Genomic DNA, 17,208 nt, shown 5'->3' with positions numbered 1-17,208 from the left:
AGGTTACAAAGCCTTGAAATGTTTAAATGTGGCATTTTATTCCTTATATTGTATTTTGCCTCTAGTTACATATCCCTTTCTTCTACTTTAACACTGTCACTAATGTCTTAGCTGTATTAATAAGCACTGAGAGAGACTTCTGCTCTGAAGAGATTTGAACTGCCACTCAGCTCCTGCCTACGGCTACTAAAAAAGAAAGGCAAAAAAAATTCAAAGCTGGGCGTCTAAGGTTAGGCACCTAATTCCACGTTTAGGGACCTATAAATAGCGTACTTTTTTTAAAGGAGGTGAGTGCCCACAATTCCCACTGACTTCAGTTTACCTTCAGCTAGAGCTGGCTGCTCATCACCTTTGAAAATTGGACTATTTTTTTTGGATCCTAAATGTAGATTTAGCCCGAAACTTTTGGCCAGAGTGAATTTGCAAAATAGGAATGACCATTATTCTCCTGAAAATCCTCAGAAATGAGGAACACAACAAAAGAAGCCAGTGACAGATCATTTAACTGCAACTGAGCAGAATTCAGTGTATAGATAAAAACCAGTGCACGGCGCTTGTGGAGGAAACTTATTTCTGTTAGGGGATTCTGCATGAATAAACTAAAAGCTGCTGAATGTGAGATGTCTCGGAACTTTTAATTCCATTCCTGGCCTTGGATATTACGTACTAATTTATTGATGTGTTAGTATATGCATTGATACCCGATGAAACACTGTGCTATGGAAATGGACTGTAGTCTCCTGCCTTTTCGGTGGAAGCTTGATCTAATTCTATAATAGCACGCAGTGTAAAGGCAGCCTTGTGTGTACAGCAGATAAATAGGTACAGGTGCTACTGGCAGGAAGATACGAGTGACAAAAAATTCAGTAGTTTCACTGACTTTCCACCTGGCTAAAAATTTAAATAAAACTTTACATATAGGGCACCTTTTGAAATTAACATTTACCATTTTCATCGAGTCCATTAGGGCTACGGATGTCAATGTGGCCAGGATTTGGCTGCTGGCAGCAAGAACCTACATCAGGAGTGCAGATAAACTGAAGCATACTGTTTTAGGTTACATACCATGACTTGGTCATCTCTTGACTCTCATCCATTGTAACCTTTCCCTCTGATCTCTCCCCACCCCATTCTACAAAAAACCCACCGTTACTAAAGTTATTCTTTTCCATTGCTCCAACCACATTGCTCCACCCCTGGAATCCCACGTTGGTTTCCTGTTACTACATTCAATTCAACCTCCGCTTCCTCACTCCGGAAAACTTGCCCATAATCTCATCTCCACCTACTGTGTATCACGGCTCTCATTTTCTCCTACTCCCTTGTTCCTTCTTAGCCTTCTTCCCAGTTCTGTTGCACAGCTCATCTCTAAGCGGTCTATATTGGGGCAGTAGCTGACGACAAAACTGCTCATGGCAGTACCACAGCAGGGTGTACGTCAGCTGCGATACGAAGCCAATGCCCTTTGGCTCTCCTCAGGTCATACGTGACTCCTGTGCACACAACGGAGCAACAGCTGATCAAAAGAATGCCTGGCAAACAAGAGAATGACATGGCTCAGGCCAGGGCCTTTCCTTTGTATTTTCACGTGCGATTTCCTGCCACCAGTGGGGTCCCTTCCAACAATTTTCAAAGGGAACCAGAGAGCTATGATTCCATTGTTACTTCAGCACAGGAGATGTGGCTGTGTCTCTACTAGGCTTAGATGGGCAATCTCCCTCTGTTGCTCTCCCACTGAGGAGACCATTGATAGAAGCACAAGTGTAGACGGCATTGTCATTTAAACCACCGTGTCATCTAACCACGTTCAAAGCAGTGGTAAATAGTGCAACAATGAAAAGCAGTTCCCTATCTGCACTAGGGCTCCCTCTGTTGGCACCGTTGATTTCCTACATTTATAACCACTGAAAATCGGTTAGCGAGTCTGTGAGTGGCCAACACAGTAGACGTCTTACCCCAGAAAAGGAAGTGGTGAATCACAGGGATTATACCAGACCATATTGTTTTGATAGTAGCCATTCACAGTCTCTACCTTCTGCTTAAATTGGTGCAAATCTTTCACATAGTTCCACAGCTGCAGCATTTTAGCAAATAAGACCATAAAGCCTTTTGTTCCCATAAAGTGTAGGAGGGACTTTAAGTGGGATACGCATTAAATAGCAACAGGATGAGAATGCCCGTACTATTGACGCTAGTTTTAGTGGCACAGTGGCTGCTCTTTGCAAGACCAATGCAGCTCACCAGCTTCCTCACCCTTCCTGAAAAGGCTTTTTCCTAAGACGCTGAAAGGAAAAAAAAAAAAAAAAAAAAGAGGGCAAGATGACAGAAAGGAGACACCACAGTCACACTTCAAGGACTATTTAAACTCTAATTAAAAGTCATGTTAAAAATGCATTAGCCATTAGTAAACAAGGTCACGCTCACGGCTACCCAAGGCATGTCCATGCAAGGTATAAAATAGCAATAGAGACCGCTACAAAGCACTTAATTAAATATGGGCACTCCAGGCTACTTGAATTCCCTTCAGGACTTGCATTTCATCGGAACCCACCTTTTGCATGCAAGTGGGGAGACTCAATGGGGTCCTTTTACAGCCTTTAATTTTTCTTCCAAGCTGTGTGCCCAAAAGGCTTTATGGGTTTAAATGATGAAATGGCAGAGTTAGGCCCCAATCCTGCAGTTCACGGAACATCTGCAAGCAGCAAATTGCCGCATCAGGGCTTGCAGTAGTAAATAATACATTGGAAGAGTGAAATTAAGAAGTTTAGGTCTTTTCAGCTGAGACCAGACCTGAGAGAGAGAACAGATGAAGTCTGGAGATATAGGAAGGTTTTTACCGATAGCAGGAACAGCAGGGTTGCATTTTCATGGCATTGCTAGCTCTACATGAAGCAGCAAATTCCTTAAATCTCATGAGACTGTGGACGAAATCCTGGCCTTACAGAAGTCAAGGGCAAAATTTGCTTTGACTTCAGTTGGGTCAAGATTTCATCCAATAGTTCCAAGATCTCCCTAGACCAGCCCTGCATACCCAACAGACTTGGGTGATTTGAATAGGCCTCTGAAAGTTATTCACACCAACCCTCCAAATGCCCTGCATTCGTTCTTGCTTTTTTAATAGCACATTTCTTACCCTACTTCTAAAAGGTTCCTTAAAGGAGCCTATGTGAGCTCCTTCCCTTTTAAAGTTTCCACTCCGGTGAATCTGGACCTTGTCAATCAAACCCAGCAAGCAAAAACTGAAATGTGTTATGGAGTCAATAGAATGAAGCCGAGGGAATGCCATAATGGTATAGGCCTCAAATGTGCACTTCCCTTGACTCCCTCAGACAACAGGGTCAAATCCTGGCAAAGCCAGCTCAGCCCTTGATCCAAATGAGACCTTTAATGAAAGAGACCCTGTCTTCTCTGCATAGACTCTACAGATCTGATGGAAGATATCTTAAGAGCAGATATTTGCCCTGGTTTTCTCCCTCACTATTCTTAGCATTCTGTGCACCCGTCATCTACCTGGTTGCTGCAATGCAATGGTGCCACATGTATGTACAATGAAATTCACCCTCCGTGCAGAGAGCCTGCACGAGATTTATACATCAGGTTGAATGTCCACCATAGTTTGGACAGCACTTTTTGGATCCTTTCAGATAAAAGCAGCTATACAATCAAAATATTATTACACTGACCTTCATTTCTTCTGACAGCTTGATGCATTGCACAAGTTCAGCCTTCACTAAAGCTGGAACCATTTAGATGGGTAAAAATTGCCCTTTGTTCTGGATTGTGATAAAAATTCAACATTGTACATTTAAAAGAAAGAAAGTACTTGCCTTCCATAAAACTGGTAAAGTGATCAGCAGCCATTTGTTTTGAGCATAGAACATTTTATACAGCTCCTGTCACAAGCCTGCCTGTAATTGAGGGTGCAAGAAGAAGCACTTTTTGCTGAGTAATGCTTTATTTAGAAAGAAAGGTTGGGTGCATAAAACTGAGATCTGTAAAAGGAATCAAATGGCAGATGTTTGTGCGACACAACAGAGCCAGATAGGCAGGAGCAGCATAACTGGGAAGAGACTTTCTGGTCAAACCATCAAAGACAGAGCAGCAGAAAAAGTAACTTTAGAGGCCTTTTCCCGTCATTGCCCTGCTAATTAGAAATCAGACACAACGGATGCAGGTTTTGCAAAATGTCAGGGGTTGAACTGTGGTTCATATCCAGGCCACCGATTTACCCAAATATTTGGAGTGTAGGGGGAAGAAGGATGTTTCGGATGAATTGTTCTGGGGTTTGGCCCTTATCTGCTGCAGCAGAATGGAATTTCTATTCAGATGGGCTACACTGCAGGGTGGTTTGAATTTTTTTCAAACCTCGTCAACCAGGGGTTGAACTTCATCAGCTGGGTGTCTATTTTGCTATGTTCAAACCCAAGGCACTTTTTGGATCAGGATCCCATTTTAAGGAAATGCCCAAATTTCAGGGATGGGGTAGTTGGTGGACTTGATACACAGTTCCAGTTTGTGTCATTCTCTGCTATACTGGAGAGGCAGGGCACATTAAACTGCATTTTCAACAGTCTCTTTTTAAGCTCACGATCAAGAGTAATTTACAGCGTCTGACTGTATCCTGAAGTTTCTCTCCCCCAGCCACTTAGTTTCTGTTTCTTTCCACCTGTCTCTGATCCTTACAGGGGCCATATTTCACAGCAGTATCCGAAAGCTGCAGTCCTGGGCCCCAGTTCAGTTCCCTAGTGCAGGTTAGGGATTCCCCTACGGTTGTAATAGCAGCCACAGAATAGCAGGAGTGTACCTCTTCTGACATGCTTTCTCCTACTCCAATCCACCCTTATGCCCTGAACCAGCTTTGAGCCTGCCAAGGATGTCCACTGAAATGGATGGGGCATTATAGCTGGTGCAAATAGGCACAGGGCACTGATGAATCAGTCCCTCCCCCCCTTAAATTTCCACCTATATTTCAGGAGGGGATGTTTTCCTTTTCTTTTCTTTTTAAACAGGAACTCAGTATTGGTGAATGAAAGGCACATGAGATTCCCAGGCTCAATAATTTTACAGCTCGGTCCCTTGACAATCTGTGTTGTTAATGCCGCCATATACCTAAACGATTTCAAGTGGAGATAGTCACCAGCCAGTTCCCCACATCTCAGCTTTCCCCATTAACATGTGCTGTGATATTCAAGCACTGGAATTGCTCTAAATATGGAAAAGGAAAAGTGTGGTGCTGAATTCAGACCTTTATCTTGAAACCTGCACAATTTGTCCCTGTCTTTCCTTTCTAAACTGTTTCCCGGCATAATGCTGGCTGCCCTACTTATCTTGATGTGCTGACAGCAAGAACACACGCCTCTGTGACTCCAGACTTGCAGCAGCACATCAGGGAATTCAGTTCGTCTGACTGCCAAATGTCCAGGTGGATTGCTGTTTGCATAGACACTGACTCTCTGGATGCTCCAGGGCTGGAGCATCCACGGAAAAAAATGATTGGGTGCCTAGCACCCACAGGCAGCCAGCTTCTCCCCTCCCCCACGGCGCCTCCCTTCCACCGGTGGCCCCACCGATCAACTCTTCCCCAGCCCTCCCAGCACCTCCTGCCCCTCGCGATCAGCTGTTTAGTGGCATGCAAGAGGTGCTGGTGGGTAGAGGGAGAAGCGGGGACAGGGCGCACTCGGGGGAGAAGGCGGAACTGGGCAGGAAGAGGTGGGGTCTTGGGGGAAGGGGTGGGACCTGGAGCAGACTGGGGGGAGGGGGCCCAATGATTTTAAAGTATAGTAAAGAAAATCTTGCCCTTTGTGGCTTGGTTTTGCCCTCACCTCCTTGAGTAATACTTTCCTACGTTTAATGAAATAGACAGCCTGTACTTTTAACAGCAGTAACTTCGATGAGGCAATGTGAACTAGGGCTCCAACCCCTTCTGAATGTATGTACTTAAATTCACTCATGTGAACTGTCCCAGTGAAGTCAATGGCACTGCCCTGTCAGGCAAGCTAAGCAGCTGTTCACAGGATTGGGGTATAGGGACAGGGAGACCATTTCAGATAAAATAAGAACCTGCCCAAACCTTTGCCCCAAAGTCAAATAAAAGTAAATCTTCTGAAAGCTTGAAAAAGTTTAGTGAATTTTTTTCGGTAAGTTGGTGAGCTCCTCTGCTCTGTTGATTCATGAATCATGGAATCATAGAAATGTAGGACTGGAAGGGACCTTGAGAAGTTATTAAGTCCCGCTCCCTGTGCTCAGGCAGGACCAAGTAAACCTAGACCATCCCTGACAGGTGTTTGACCAACCTGTTCTTAAAAACTTCCAGTGATGGGTAGTCCACCAGCTTCCTCGGAAGCCTATTCCAGCGCTTAACTGCCCTTATAATTAGAAAGTTTTTCCTAATATCTAACCTAAAACTCCCTTGCTGTAGATTAAGTCCATTACTTCTTGTCCTACTTTCAGCAGATTTGGAGAACAATCGATCACTGTCCTCTTTATAACAGCCCTTAACATATTTGAAGACTGTTATCAGGTCCTCCTCAGTTGTCTTTTCTCAAGACTAAATGTGCCTTTCCTCATAGGACAGATTTTCTAAACCTTTTATCATTTTTGTTGAAGAGAGTCCAGAGAAGAGTGATTTGTCCTCATTTCCTAAAGTGTGGTGCCCAGAATTGGACACAGTACTCCAGCTGAGGCCTCACCAGCGCCAAGAAGAGTGAGACAATTACTTCCTGGATCTTACATACAGCACTCATGTTAATACGCCCCAGAATGGTATTAGCCTTTTTCGCATTTGCATAACATTGTTAACTCGTATTCTATTTGTGGTCCAAAACCTTACCAAAATCAAGATATATCACATCTCCAGCTTCTCCCTTATCCACTAGGTCAGTAACCCTATTGAAGAAGGAAATTAGTTTGATTTGGCATGATTTGTTCTTAACAAATCCATGCTGGCTATTCTCTTACAACCCTATTATTCTCTAGGAGCTTACAAATTGATTGTTTAATCATTCGTTCCAGTATCTTCCACATATTGACATTAAACTGGCTGGTCTATAATTCCCCGGGTCTCCTTGTTCTCCTTTTTTAAAGATAGATACTATGTTTGTCCCTTTTCCAGTCCTCTGGGACCTCACCCATAGTCCCTGAGTTCTCAAAGATAGTTGCTAATGGTTTCAAGCTTGCTTCAGCTAGTTCCTGAAGAACCCTACGATGAATTTCATCAGTCTTTGCTGACTCGAATACATCTAACTTAGGGCATGGCCACACTTGCCGATGTAGAGAGCTGTGAGCTAAACCAGCCCTCAGAGAGCGCAGCAGGGAAAGCGCTGCAGTGTGTTCGCACTGTCAGATTCAAGCCCACTGGCGTGGCCGCGTTAGCAGCTCTTGCAACACCACAGAGAGCAGTGCATTGTGGTAGCATTCAAGTGGCTGCAACGTGCTTTTCAAATGTCGGGGGGGAGAGGGGGGAGTGTGACAGGGAGTGTGCTGTGTGTGGGGAGAGAGAGTTGGTTTTGGGGGGACTGAGAGTGTGTCAGCAGGCTGTCTTGTAAGTTCAGACAGCAGCAGACCCCCCCTCCCTCTCTTTTACGCACTCACAGCAAGCAGCAGTCCACAGGAATGGTTGCTTTGTCCCGGAGCAGATAAGCAGCCGGCTGTCAGAAACGGAGCTTTGAAAGGGCCTATCCGCATTGCTACAGCCGAGTTCAAAACAATGACAAGCACGGCCACTTGACTTAAGGGGATTATGGGACGTTTCCAGAGGCCGATCACAGGGCAGTAATGCAACACCTCGTTCACACTGACACCCGGGCATTTCAGCCGGGGCGCAGCAAGCGTTATGCTTCTCGTGGAGGTGGATTACCAGGAGCGCTCCAGCTGCAGAGTCCAGGAGCTATAAGTGCCTTGCCAGTGTGAACGGGTCGGGAGTTAGGGCGCCCGGGGCTGCTTTAATGCTCTCTAACTTGCAAGGGTAGCCAAGCCCTTATTCTTTAATCTGTTCTTTCCCTATTTTGGCTTTGTTCCTTCCCCCTTGTTGTTAATATTAATTATGTTAAGAATCTGGTCACAATTTACCATTTTAGTGAAAATTGAAGCAAAATAGGCATTAATACCTCAGCCCTCTTGATGTCATTAGCTTTTCTTCCCCATTAAGTAGAGGTCCTATACTTTCCTTTGTCTTTCTCTTGCTCCTAATGTATTTACAGAACCTCTTCTTAGTGTCTTTTATGTCCCTTATGTCTCACTTTGTGCCTTAGCCTTTCTAATTTTGTCCCTACACGCTTGTGCTGTTCTTTTGTACTCCTCCCTAGCAATTTGTCCATGTTTCCACTTTTTGTAGAATTCCTTCTTGATTTATAGGCCATTAAAGATGGAGCCATATTCTTTTACTATTCTTCCTATCTTTCCTTCACATTGGAATAGTTGGCAGTTTTGCCTTTAATATCAACTCCTTGAGAGACTGCCAGGTCTCCTGAAGTCTATTTTCCCTTAGATTTTCTTCCCAGGGGAATCTTACCTCGCAGTTCTCTTAGTTTGTTAAAGTCTTCTTTTCCGACGTCCATTATCCTTATTCTGATGATTTTACTCCTTCCTTTCCTTAGAATAATGAAATCTATCATTTCATGATCACTGTCACCCAAAATTCCTTCCACCTTCAGATTCGCTACCAAGTCCTCCCTGCTGGTCAGAATCAAGTCTAAAATGGCTGCCCCTTGGTTACTTCCTCCACTTTCTGAAACAAAAAAAAACTGTCCCCAACACATTCCAACATCTTACTGGAAATTGTATTTTACTGTATTACTTTTCCAACAGATGACTGGATAGCTAAAGTCCCACATTACTTCCAAGTCTTGTGTTTTGGATATATCTGTTATTTGTTCTAGAAATGCCTCATCCACCTCCTCTTCCTGATTTGGCAGTCTAGAGTAGACCCCTATCATGATGTTACCCCTGTTATTTACCTCTTTTATCTTTACCCAGAGACTTCCAAGTGGTTTTCCTCTCACCTCCTTCTGGAGCTCAGAATAAATATATAAATATTCTTGGGTTTATCTAGGGTTGAAAATGGCTGAAACAAAACATGGTGACAAAGTGTTTCTAGCCTCACTGACCCCAGGAAGCATGGGGAATCCTGTAAGAAAACTTGATCTCTGGGATTTCTAGGCCAAAGAAACACAGGTAAACTTAGGAACAGGCATAAGAGCAATGGGAAGGTGAAAGTGGAGTGGTGGAAGGTATGCTGGGAAGGGAGGCAGATTGGGGAAGGGAGGGTCATATTATTTGAATATTTTTAAGGTGGAACAGATCGGGTTGGGTTGGGGGGATGATGGAAATGAGGGATAATGCTGGCTCAGATAAGGAGGTAGGGGGGAAACTGATCACAACGTATGCTCAGTTAAAGGTTAAAGCAAAAGAAAATGTAAATGTCATTCAGACAAGGAGTTGGGGGAAATGGGTGAAGGTTCTGTTGGGACACAGAGGGGCAGATGGATGAAGGTTTGGCTTGGATCCGGGGAAGAGATGGGTCAGGGTTTGGCTCAGATACTGCCGGAGAGGTGGGCCAACACTCAGCTCAGAGACAGACTAAAGGTGGCCCAGGCATCGTGGGGGACGTAGGTCAAGACTCAGCTCATGCCTGGCACGGGTGGGGAGATCAACCCTTTGTCTCCCCAAATCACTTCATTCATCTCTAATAGGAACAAAAAGAAAAGGAAAGCTCATGCTCAAATAAATTGGTTAGTCTCTAAGGTGCCACAAGTACTCCTTTTCTTTTTGCAAAGACAGACTAACACGGCTGTTACTCTGAAATCTAATAGGAACTGATTCCATGACATCCTTGAGCAGCTAGGGCACACAAGATTAATGTATCAAAAATGCCACCCAAGGTCACGAGCACAGGGAGAGCTCACATACATGATGACAGCCTCTCTGGTGACAAAGAGGAGGGAAAAAGCTTCTGAAATCATTTTCTTGGCTCACTCTGTGTTTTCCTCCCTCTGCCTCTGACACTCCATGAAATACACAGAGATGCTCTTTACAGAATGGATTCTCCCTCTTTCTCCACCTCCTCCCATTCTCCCTGGCTTTCAAGCCTCAGCCTTTTATCATCCCGCCCCCCTTCCCAGTCAAACACAGTCCTGCTCAGAAGCAGACTAGGCAGCAGTGACCTCATTAGGGGTGCTACTTTGTGGACCCTCAGTCACACTGTTAGCGCCTATGCTCCTAGCAGTTTGTCTTTCACGTGCATCTTGGGGGCTCAGTGGCATGAGTATATGACCCGGTGCTTGTTGGGAACCATGAACTGTGGTTGATCTCCAGCTAAGGCTGGTAAGATTAAGAGGAGCTTTGGGCAGGGAGAGTCTGGATTCCTGCACATGGCTGCTTTAATATTATTTCAATACACATCTGAAAAATAACCAGCCAAAACCCCAGAACCAAGTGCTTTGCCATTTGAAGTGGTCCAGATCCAAACCCGGATGCCGTTCCAAATTTTGTAGCTTGAGCTCTCATGTAAATTGGCTTCCAAAATTAAAAGCTATGTTATTTGTATGAAAACCAGCAACAACCAAGCTGGAACTGGAGATCCCAATGCAGGCAATCAAAAGCAACTAATTCCAGGAAAGGGTCAACAACCACAGTGTATAAAATGGGATGCAGGGACTGAATTATCCTATGCTGCTTCATAGAAAATCTAGGCAGGGTAAAATAAGGTTCCCCCATGTACTGGCACACATATTCAGCCATTCAAAGGGCTTATTAAGGGAAATCTATTTATTTACTTAATAGAAACCAAAGCCTGGAAGAGAATCAGTGCTGGGTTACCCTATTTGAAAAGGCTCCTTCTCAACCTGGATAGGTTTAGTCTCAGGACCAAAATATCCCATTTACTGGGAGGGGATGTTGTTACTAAAGGAAACCAGCTTCATTTTAAGGGACTCACTGGTTCAAATGTGTAATTGTGGTAGGACCAGAATTCACAGGTTGGATCACTGCAGGCAATACACCCAGATGGACAAGCTGACCAAGCACACACACACACACACACACTAGCTGCCTTGCAAGTCATTTAGCTTTACCTTTCTGAAGCTTGGATGCATTCTCTTGTATCCAGCTGAAGAGGTTGGCAAAGTCACAGTCACAGACCCATGGGTTGCCCTCTAGACGTATAGTCCGAAGGGATGGAAGTGCTTCCAGGGCAGCCACGTTGAGGCTCTGCAAGTTATTGTCATTCAGTTCTAACACTTGGAGCTGTTCCAGGTTCTCAAAAGCAGCCTCGTCCACATCCACTAGGTTATTGTTCCCAAGGCTTAATTTTATCAGCTTCTCTGCCGACTTGAAGATCCCAGCATCAAGCTGCGTTAAATTATTGTAGCTTAGGTCTAAAAACACCAGTTTGGTGGAACTGCTGAAAGTTCCCTCTTCTAAGGAGGTGATTGAGTTATTCCTGAAGTCCAAGTAGACTAGATCTCCATAAAATATAAAGAAATCAGCTGGTATAGCCTGAATGTTGTTGTCAGCTATGAGAAGTTTCCGTACATCCAGTGGAAACAGATTAGGAACACTGGGGAGTCCTTGATCCCTGCAGTCTATAGTGTGGGAGTCCATACAGCTACAGAGAGCAGGGCAAAGATGCCCCAAGGGTAAGAAGAGCAGGCAGAAACAGAGAGAAAGTAGAAGGCAGAGGGGAAAGCATGGCCACATCGTCAAGGATTTGAAAGCTATGATGAGCAACGCTGCTAGGAGAAAGACATTTTGCTCAGCTGGGTAGCAATGCCTGGTGGTTTTTGTGTGTGTGTGTGTGCGTGTGTGTGTGTATCCAAGAGATCACATATCATCACAGATCAGATAGCAGCCGACTAGGGAGGAGGGGGAGAGAGAGTGTGTGTGATTGAGGGAGAGAGGGAGGGAAGCAAATGTGAGGATTTACACTATCAGGGATTTAGAATGCTGTAGAGTGTAGGGAAGAGAGAGATGACTGAGCGGATGGATGAGCTTTGAAGGACTCCCCTGTTTTTGCAGGTTAAAGGAAGCAGGGAGCCTGTCTGTGTATTTGCTGCTTATTCCAGCAAAAGGGAAATCAGACCTTCTCCTGTGACTCTGTGAGCAGCAGTTAACCGGTAACCAGTTCATGGTTAACTAGTCGTGAATGTAATGAAAGCTGATGAAGTCAGTTATTTTATTTCTTTCCGAACCATGCTGTGTTCCTAGTTCTAAGTGCTCCCTGCCCAAAAGAGAGCCAGACAGGGGGAGGGGAGGGAACCAGCCTGGACTGCTGCTAAGGTCTCTTTCTTTTCCATTTGTAAAGCAGGGGGGCAAAGACCAGCTGGGGCAGTGAACTGACTATCTGAATACTCGTCCTGAAAGTACTGCCTTCTTTTGGTTCGGATCAAGTATAACATCGGTTAAATGCATGTCAACCTACCTTCCACAAAGGGGATAGAACCCATAATAGCAAGGAGGGGCACTTGATCTGTTAGGCATTTTACATGGCTCCTTTTTTATGATCCACAGCTGCTACTTTTTAATGTTGCACTGGCCATGTCCCTAGGAGGCCAGGTACAAACATGTCTTCTGAGCCAGATCCTCTGGTGGAGTAAACTGAAGGCAGTGGAGCGACATGGAATTACATCGGCTGAAAATTTGGCCTTGGGGTTTTGAAATATCTGACATTTTCCCCATCCCCACCCCCAGCAGACAAGCCTTTGTACAGAAGCATGTGTGTCTTCGTGACACTCTCCCCAGTATCACTGCTCCAAGGACATACCCTCCCCTTCAGCTGCAGGGAGCTGCGTGTGTCCTACAAGCAGGCAGACGTGTGGCCTGGACACTAGATCAGCAGTTTAAGGGCTAAGGGGGAGATATTCCGAAAGCACAGCTGATCTTTAGGCAGGGCCGGCTCCAGCTTTTTTGCTGCCCCAAGCGGCGAAGGGGAAAAAAACCAAAACCCCAAGCCTGGTTGAGCTGCCGCTGAAGTGCCACCCAAGAAGAAGAAAGGGACTGCAGCGCCTGCCGCCGAATTGCCCCCGAAGACCTGGACATGCCGCCCCGATGATGGACAGAGTGTCGCCTCTTTCTATTGGCCGCCCTAGGGACCTGTTTCCTTCGCTGGTGCCTGGAGCCGGCCCTGTCTTTGGGCACCTAACTCCCATGGAAGAGCAATCGGAATTGGGCACCTAAATGCCAATTTTGCCTTTTCCTAAACTCCCAGGGGAGCTGGCCACGTTGGTTTATTATCACATTAGAGAAACATGTTTAGAGTCACTGTTACCCAACTTGTGAGGCGCTTAGAGCTAAATCTGACTAGGGAAAGCAGAGTTTGGGGAAGGAGTGAGGGTAGCAGCATCTGTATTTGCCAGGTCTGTGCTACTTGTCCCATAGAAATAGACACCCCATTATCCTTTCATTTAAGAAGCCTTCTCCGTGTAGGACTGCCTGCAGTGGGGACTACTCCATGCACTCTGCTGTTTTACACTGAGGGCCCTGCTTTACCATATTATTCATTATTACGCTAGTTCTTGTGACTATTGGCGGAAGAGAGTGGGAGTGAAATGGCAAGCAGCTGGGTTCTACGTTGCCCTGCTCAATCTGCCTTGCTGACACTGCAGAGTAGTTGTGTTTTACGTTAGGATTTGAGGTGTTGATGATAACAAAGGGATTAGCCAGGTGCACTGACTTACCGTGGAGGGTTGTCTTGTTTCATATCACTCTCACTAGCTCTGGGTTGTTTTCTGTAGCTGTTGTAATAAGGGTGCAGAGCGGAGTAGAGTGCACCATTGCACAGACTGGTGATGAGACCTAGCTGGGGGAAGTGAGTTTACAGCAGGAATTTGAAGGAGGCCACGGTAGGGCACAAGGCAGCCATAAAGCCCCCCTCCCTTGCGAATACCCCAGCAAAGTGGATTTTTCCAGCAGGCAAAAAGACCATTCAGTCAGCTCTGCACCAATCCCCACATGCACCCATGCAGGAGGTGTGTTGCAGGCAGCAAAGAGAGGGCTGTGGGATGGAGGAGGCATGAGTCGGACATCCCAACACTCCGGCTATTCCCTGATTGCGAACAGCCCAGTGGATATTACAGCTGGGGCACAAGTTAGGTCAGCCCTCTGGGCTGCTCTAGCCCACACTAGGGGCCATATCGGCCCCCAGCAGCCCTAGGAAGTGGAAGGCGCAAGCCACTCCCCCTCCTTGGGTTCAGCACCACCACAGACATGCTGTCCCCCCTCAGGGTAGGGGATGGGAAAGGCTGTTCAGATGTAAGAGGTCATATGGAAAGAGACAGAACCGCAAGTAGGAAGAGGAGACAAAGGAGGGGCAAGGTGCCATGAACTGCTACTCTGTTCTGCAACGTCCTCTATTATTGCACTTCCTAGGCCGCTCTGCCAGTGCTATTCCATCCCTCATTCTAACCCCTAGAATTTCCTTTATAAAGCCACCCAGAGTGAAGTGGGCACCGTTATCTCTTTAAAACACTAGGCTAGAAAGAAGTTCAACAAACTGTTACAACTATGATTTTAAAAATTCCATAACCAAATTAACATGTGAATGGACAGCTGCTAACTTACCACAAAATGCACGTCCCTTCTGGCCTGGAATTCCTCCACAATCAGCATCAGAAAGGAACTACAACTGATATTTCTTACGCAGAATTGCAGGCTTTTAACCTTTAAAGGCCCAGTCTTGCAAACAACTGCTACCAGGAAGTAGTCCCATTGGGATTTACAGGTACCTCTCTATATTTAGTCTCACATGTGTGTTTTAGGTCAGAGCTGGTGCTGTTCCTGTTTCCTTCAGGTACAAAAGACAGAGCTGTCACAATACCTGGTCATGTAGTCCCTGTAAGCAATAATAAAATAATAATAATAATAATAATTAATTAACTTCTTTCATTTACATAGGGCTTCTTCCTATGCTCATTGACGTCAATATTGACTTGCATGGTGCAGAATCAGGACCATAATTCTTTTTATTTAAAAGACGGCTCAGTAATATTAGTCCTATTTTACACAGGGGAAATTGAGCTTGGAGACATTAACCCCTGATTTGCCAGGGATCATGGTATTAGTAGAGGCAGGAACAGAACTCAGTTCTCCTGACTCCTAAGGCCCACCACAGTCCTCTTCCCTAAAGAGACTTCCTTGTTGGTCATTAAATCAGGAACTTTCTTTACCCAGCATAGAAGATGCTGCCCATGGTGAAAGAAGATTTCCTTAGCTTGTGATTTTGTGCCTCACGCACATAAATGTGGTGTGAGATTTCCATGTGGTCTGAAGGCAGACTTCACATCTGAGACATTCCGTATGCAGAGCAAGGCAGAAGCCTAGAGATTACAATCAAGCTTTGGATCCCATTGTGGTGTGATAGCAGACAAGAGAACACTTGTTGTGTGGTACAAACATATAGCACACAAGCCCTGAGCCAATGAGCTTAGAGCCAAACCAAACAAAGTTTAACAGAGGATGGTTGTGTATAACAGTGTTACTCTTTGGCTGTACAATAGCAGCTGTTGTGTTTCTTGAGCCCTACCTTGCTACCTCTCCTGTACTATCCTTGATTTTGACTGTTTTCCTCCTGACTTGTTCTTTAATCTGACATTTTTGCTTTGCTCAGCAATTTCCTTGGCTTTTGCTTGTTTGGGTGTCTTACCCGTCTCCCTCAGAATTGAAAGTCTCTCTCTCCTCCTTTTGAAACTTCATTCATTAATATTTTAAACATTCAAGACATTTCCAGAAATTCTGCTATGGCGACAGAGATGCAGCAGAATTATCGAACTAATAATCCAGTAAGACACAGTTACTACAATGACTGGTCTGGTCCTTTATTTGTATTACACAGACATAGTTGCCCTGTGCTATTTACATAGCCAGTGTTCTGCTAAGTATATAGCACCCTCTTGTTACCTACATGTCAGTGGCCATTATATAGTTCATTATATCACTATATTACACCTATTACCGATTCTAATGCGCAGTTTACATTCGGAGCACCTTTTCTTCCTCCCCCTTCCGAAAACACACTACAAAATGAAACTACAGGATTTAATTCATGCTGTCTCCCTTTCAGTTGGCTATTTTTAAGGAGCTATAATCAGACAGAAGCACAGACTGAAATAACTATGCTGCCCAAGGGTAATTCCTCCAGCTATGTGGCCTATGCACTGGCAAGATCACACTTACAGACTTGTCCAGAATGGGCGAATAAAGTTCTCCTATATACTACAGCTTCTATTTCCCTGCCAGCAGCCCTGGCTCTAAGTACAAGGAACCAAAATTCAAGCCCACTGCAAAACCATGCAACTCCAGTCCCTGAAGCCAATGGCGTTGGAATCACAGTAGGTCTCAGTTTGGCCCACTGTGGGTAGTTCAATAACTCTCTTGGGCATTTCTTCCAGTAATTAGGACCGGTGGGCTTAGGTTTTGACGTCATCTGGCAGATATGGAGATTTCAGGTAAATGTAGAGGCATCTGATGCTGGGTAAAGCAAAACCTCAGCACTTTTCCTTTGGCCCCAGAGACCAAAGAGCTAGAAAACAAAACTGCTCCATCCATGAATATTACGTGATTTTTCAGAGTATACAGTGTTCAGTTATATTTTCCATTTCTCTCGGGCCCATCCAGCACCTCCCAACAGGTAAAGCCACACCCACAGGAATCTCACATTTCCAGGGCCAAACTTACATTCATTCAATTCTGAAAAATCACAACTTTTCCAATTAGGTACATGCCATGCAAGAACCAAAGCTGCTCCCACTCGAGCACATGGTGAGACACCTCTTGCCCCAAATCATCTTTCAATCTTCAGCCCTAACACCCGCTTCCAAGCTCCCCGAAGGCCAGGGAGGAAAGACGGGTTTTGCAGTGTGCCTGGAAGGTTACTACAGTCACAATTTCGTTGTCAGTGTCCTATATTTTGAGCTCTCTGAGCCAGGGATCGTCTTTGTTTTACTCAGTTGTACAACACTTAGCACAATGATCCCCAGTTGGGACCTCTAAGCACTACTGTCATATAACTAATCATTGTAAAGCACACCAGCATTTCTCCATGCAAGTATTCCAAAAGAACTAAGGGGGATATTGTGCTTAGCCCCTGTGTGGACAAAAGGAAGACATGAAGAGCTCCCCTCACCACCTACTTGCACTGGCTGGGCACAATGGCAGGCCTTGTGCAAGGACTTGAGTGTAAATCTGCTTTCCGTGCCAGGGACTGTCAGCAGCAGCCTA

General features: G+C 45.2%; 1 protein-coding gene across 3 annotated transcripts in view; it reads right to left on the bottom strand.

Moving 5' to 3' along the window:
* Nucleotides 1-11,834, bottom strand: part of LRRC38 (leucine rich repeat containing 38) — a 29,651-nt gene extending 17,817 nt beyond the window's left edge. For 2 of the 3 annotated variants that reach the window (XM_084651642.1, XM_084651641.1), the window contains exon 1: nucleotides 11,070-11,834. In XM_084651642.1, the coding sequence (XP_084507768.1) occupies nucleotides 11,070-11,694 (625 nt within the window). In that variant the 5' untranslated portion in view covers nucleotides 11,695-11,834. The remainder of the gene's footprint in view (nucleotides 1-11,069) is intronic. The other variant, XR_014714451.1, reaches the window with a different exon arrangement.
* Between the last annotated feature and the right edge of the window lie 5,374 nt (nucleotides 11,835-17,208).

This window comes from Lepidochelys olivacea (assembly GCF_965140295.1).
Source record: "Lepidochelys olivacea isolate rLepOli2 genome assembly, chromosome: 18".
Lineage (NCBI taxonomy): Eukaryota > Metazoa > Chordata > Testudines > Cheloniidae > Lepidochelys > Lepidochelys olivacea.
Note: the sequence above shows the minus strand (reverse complement) of the source record. Positions and strands in the feature narration are given on the sequence as shown.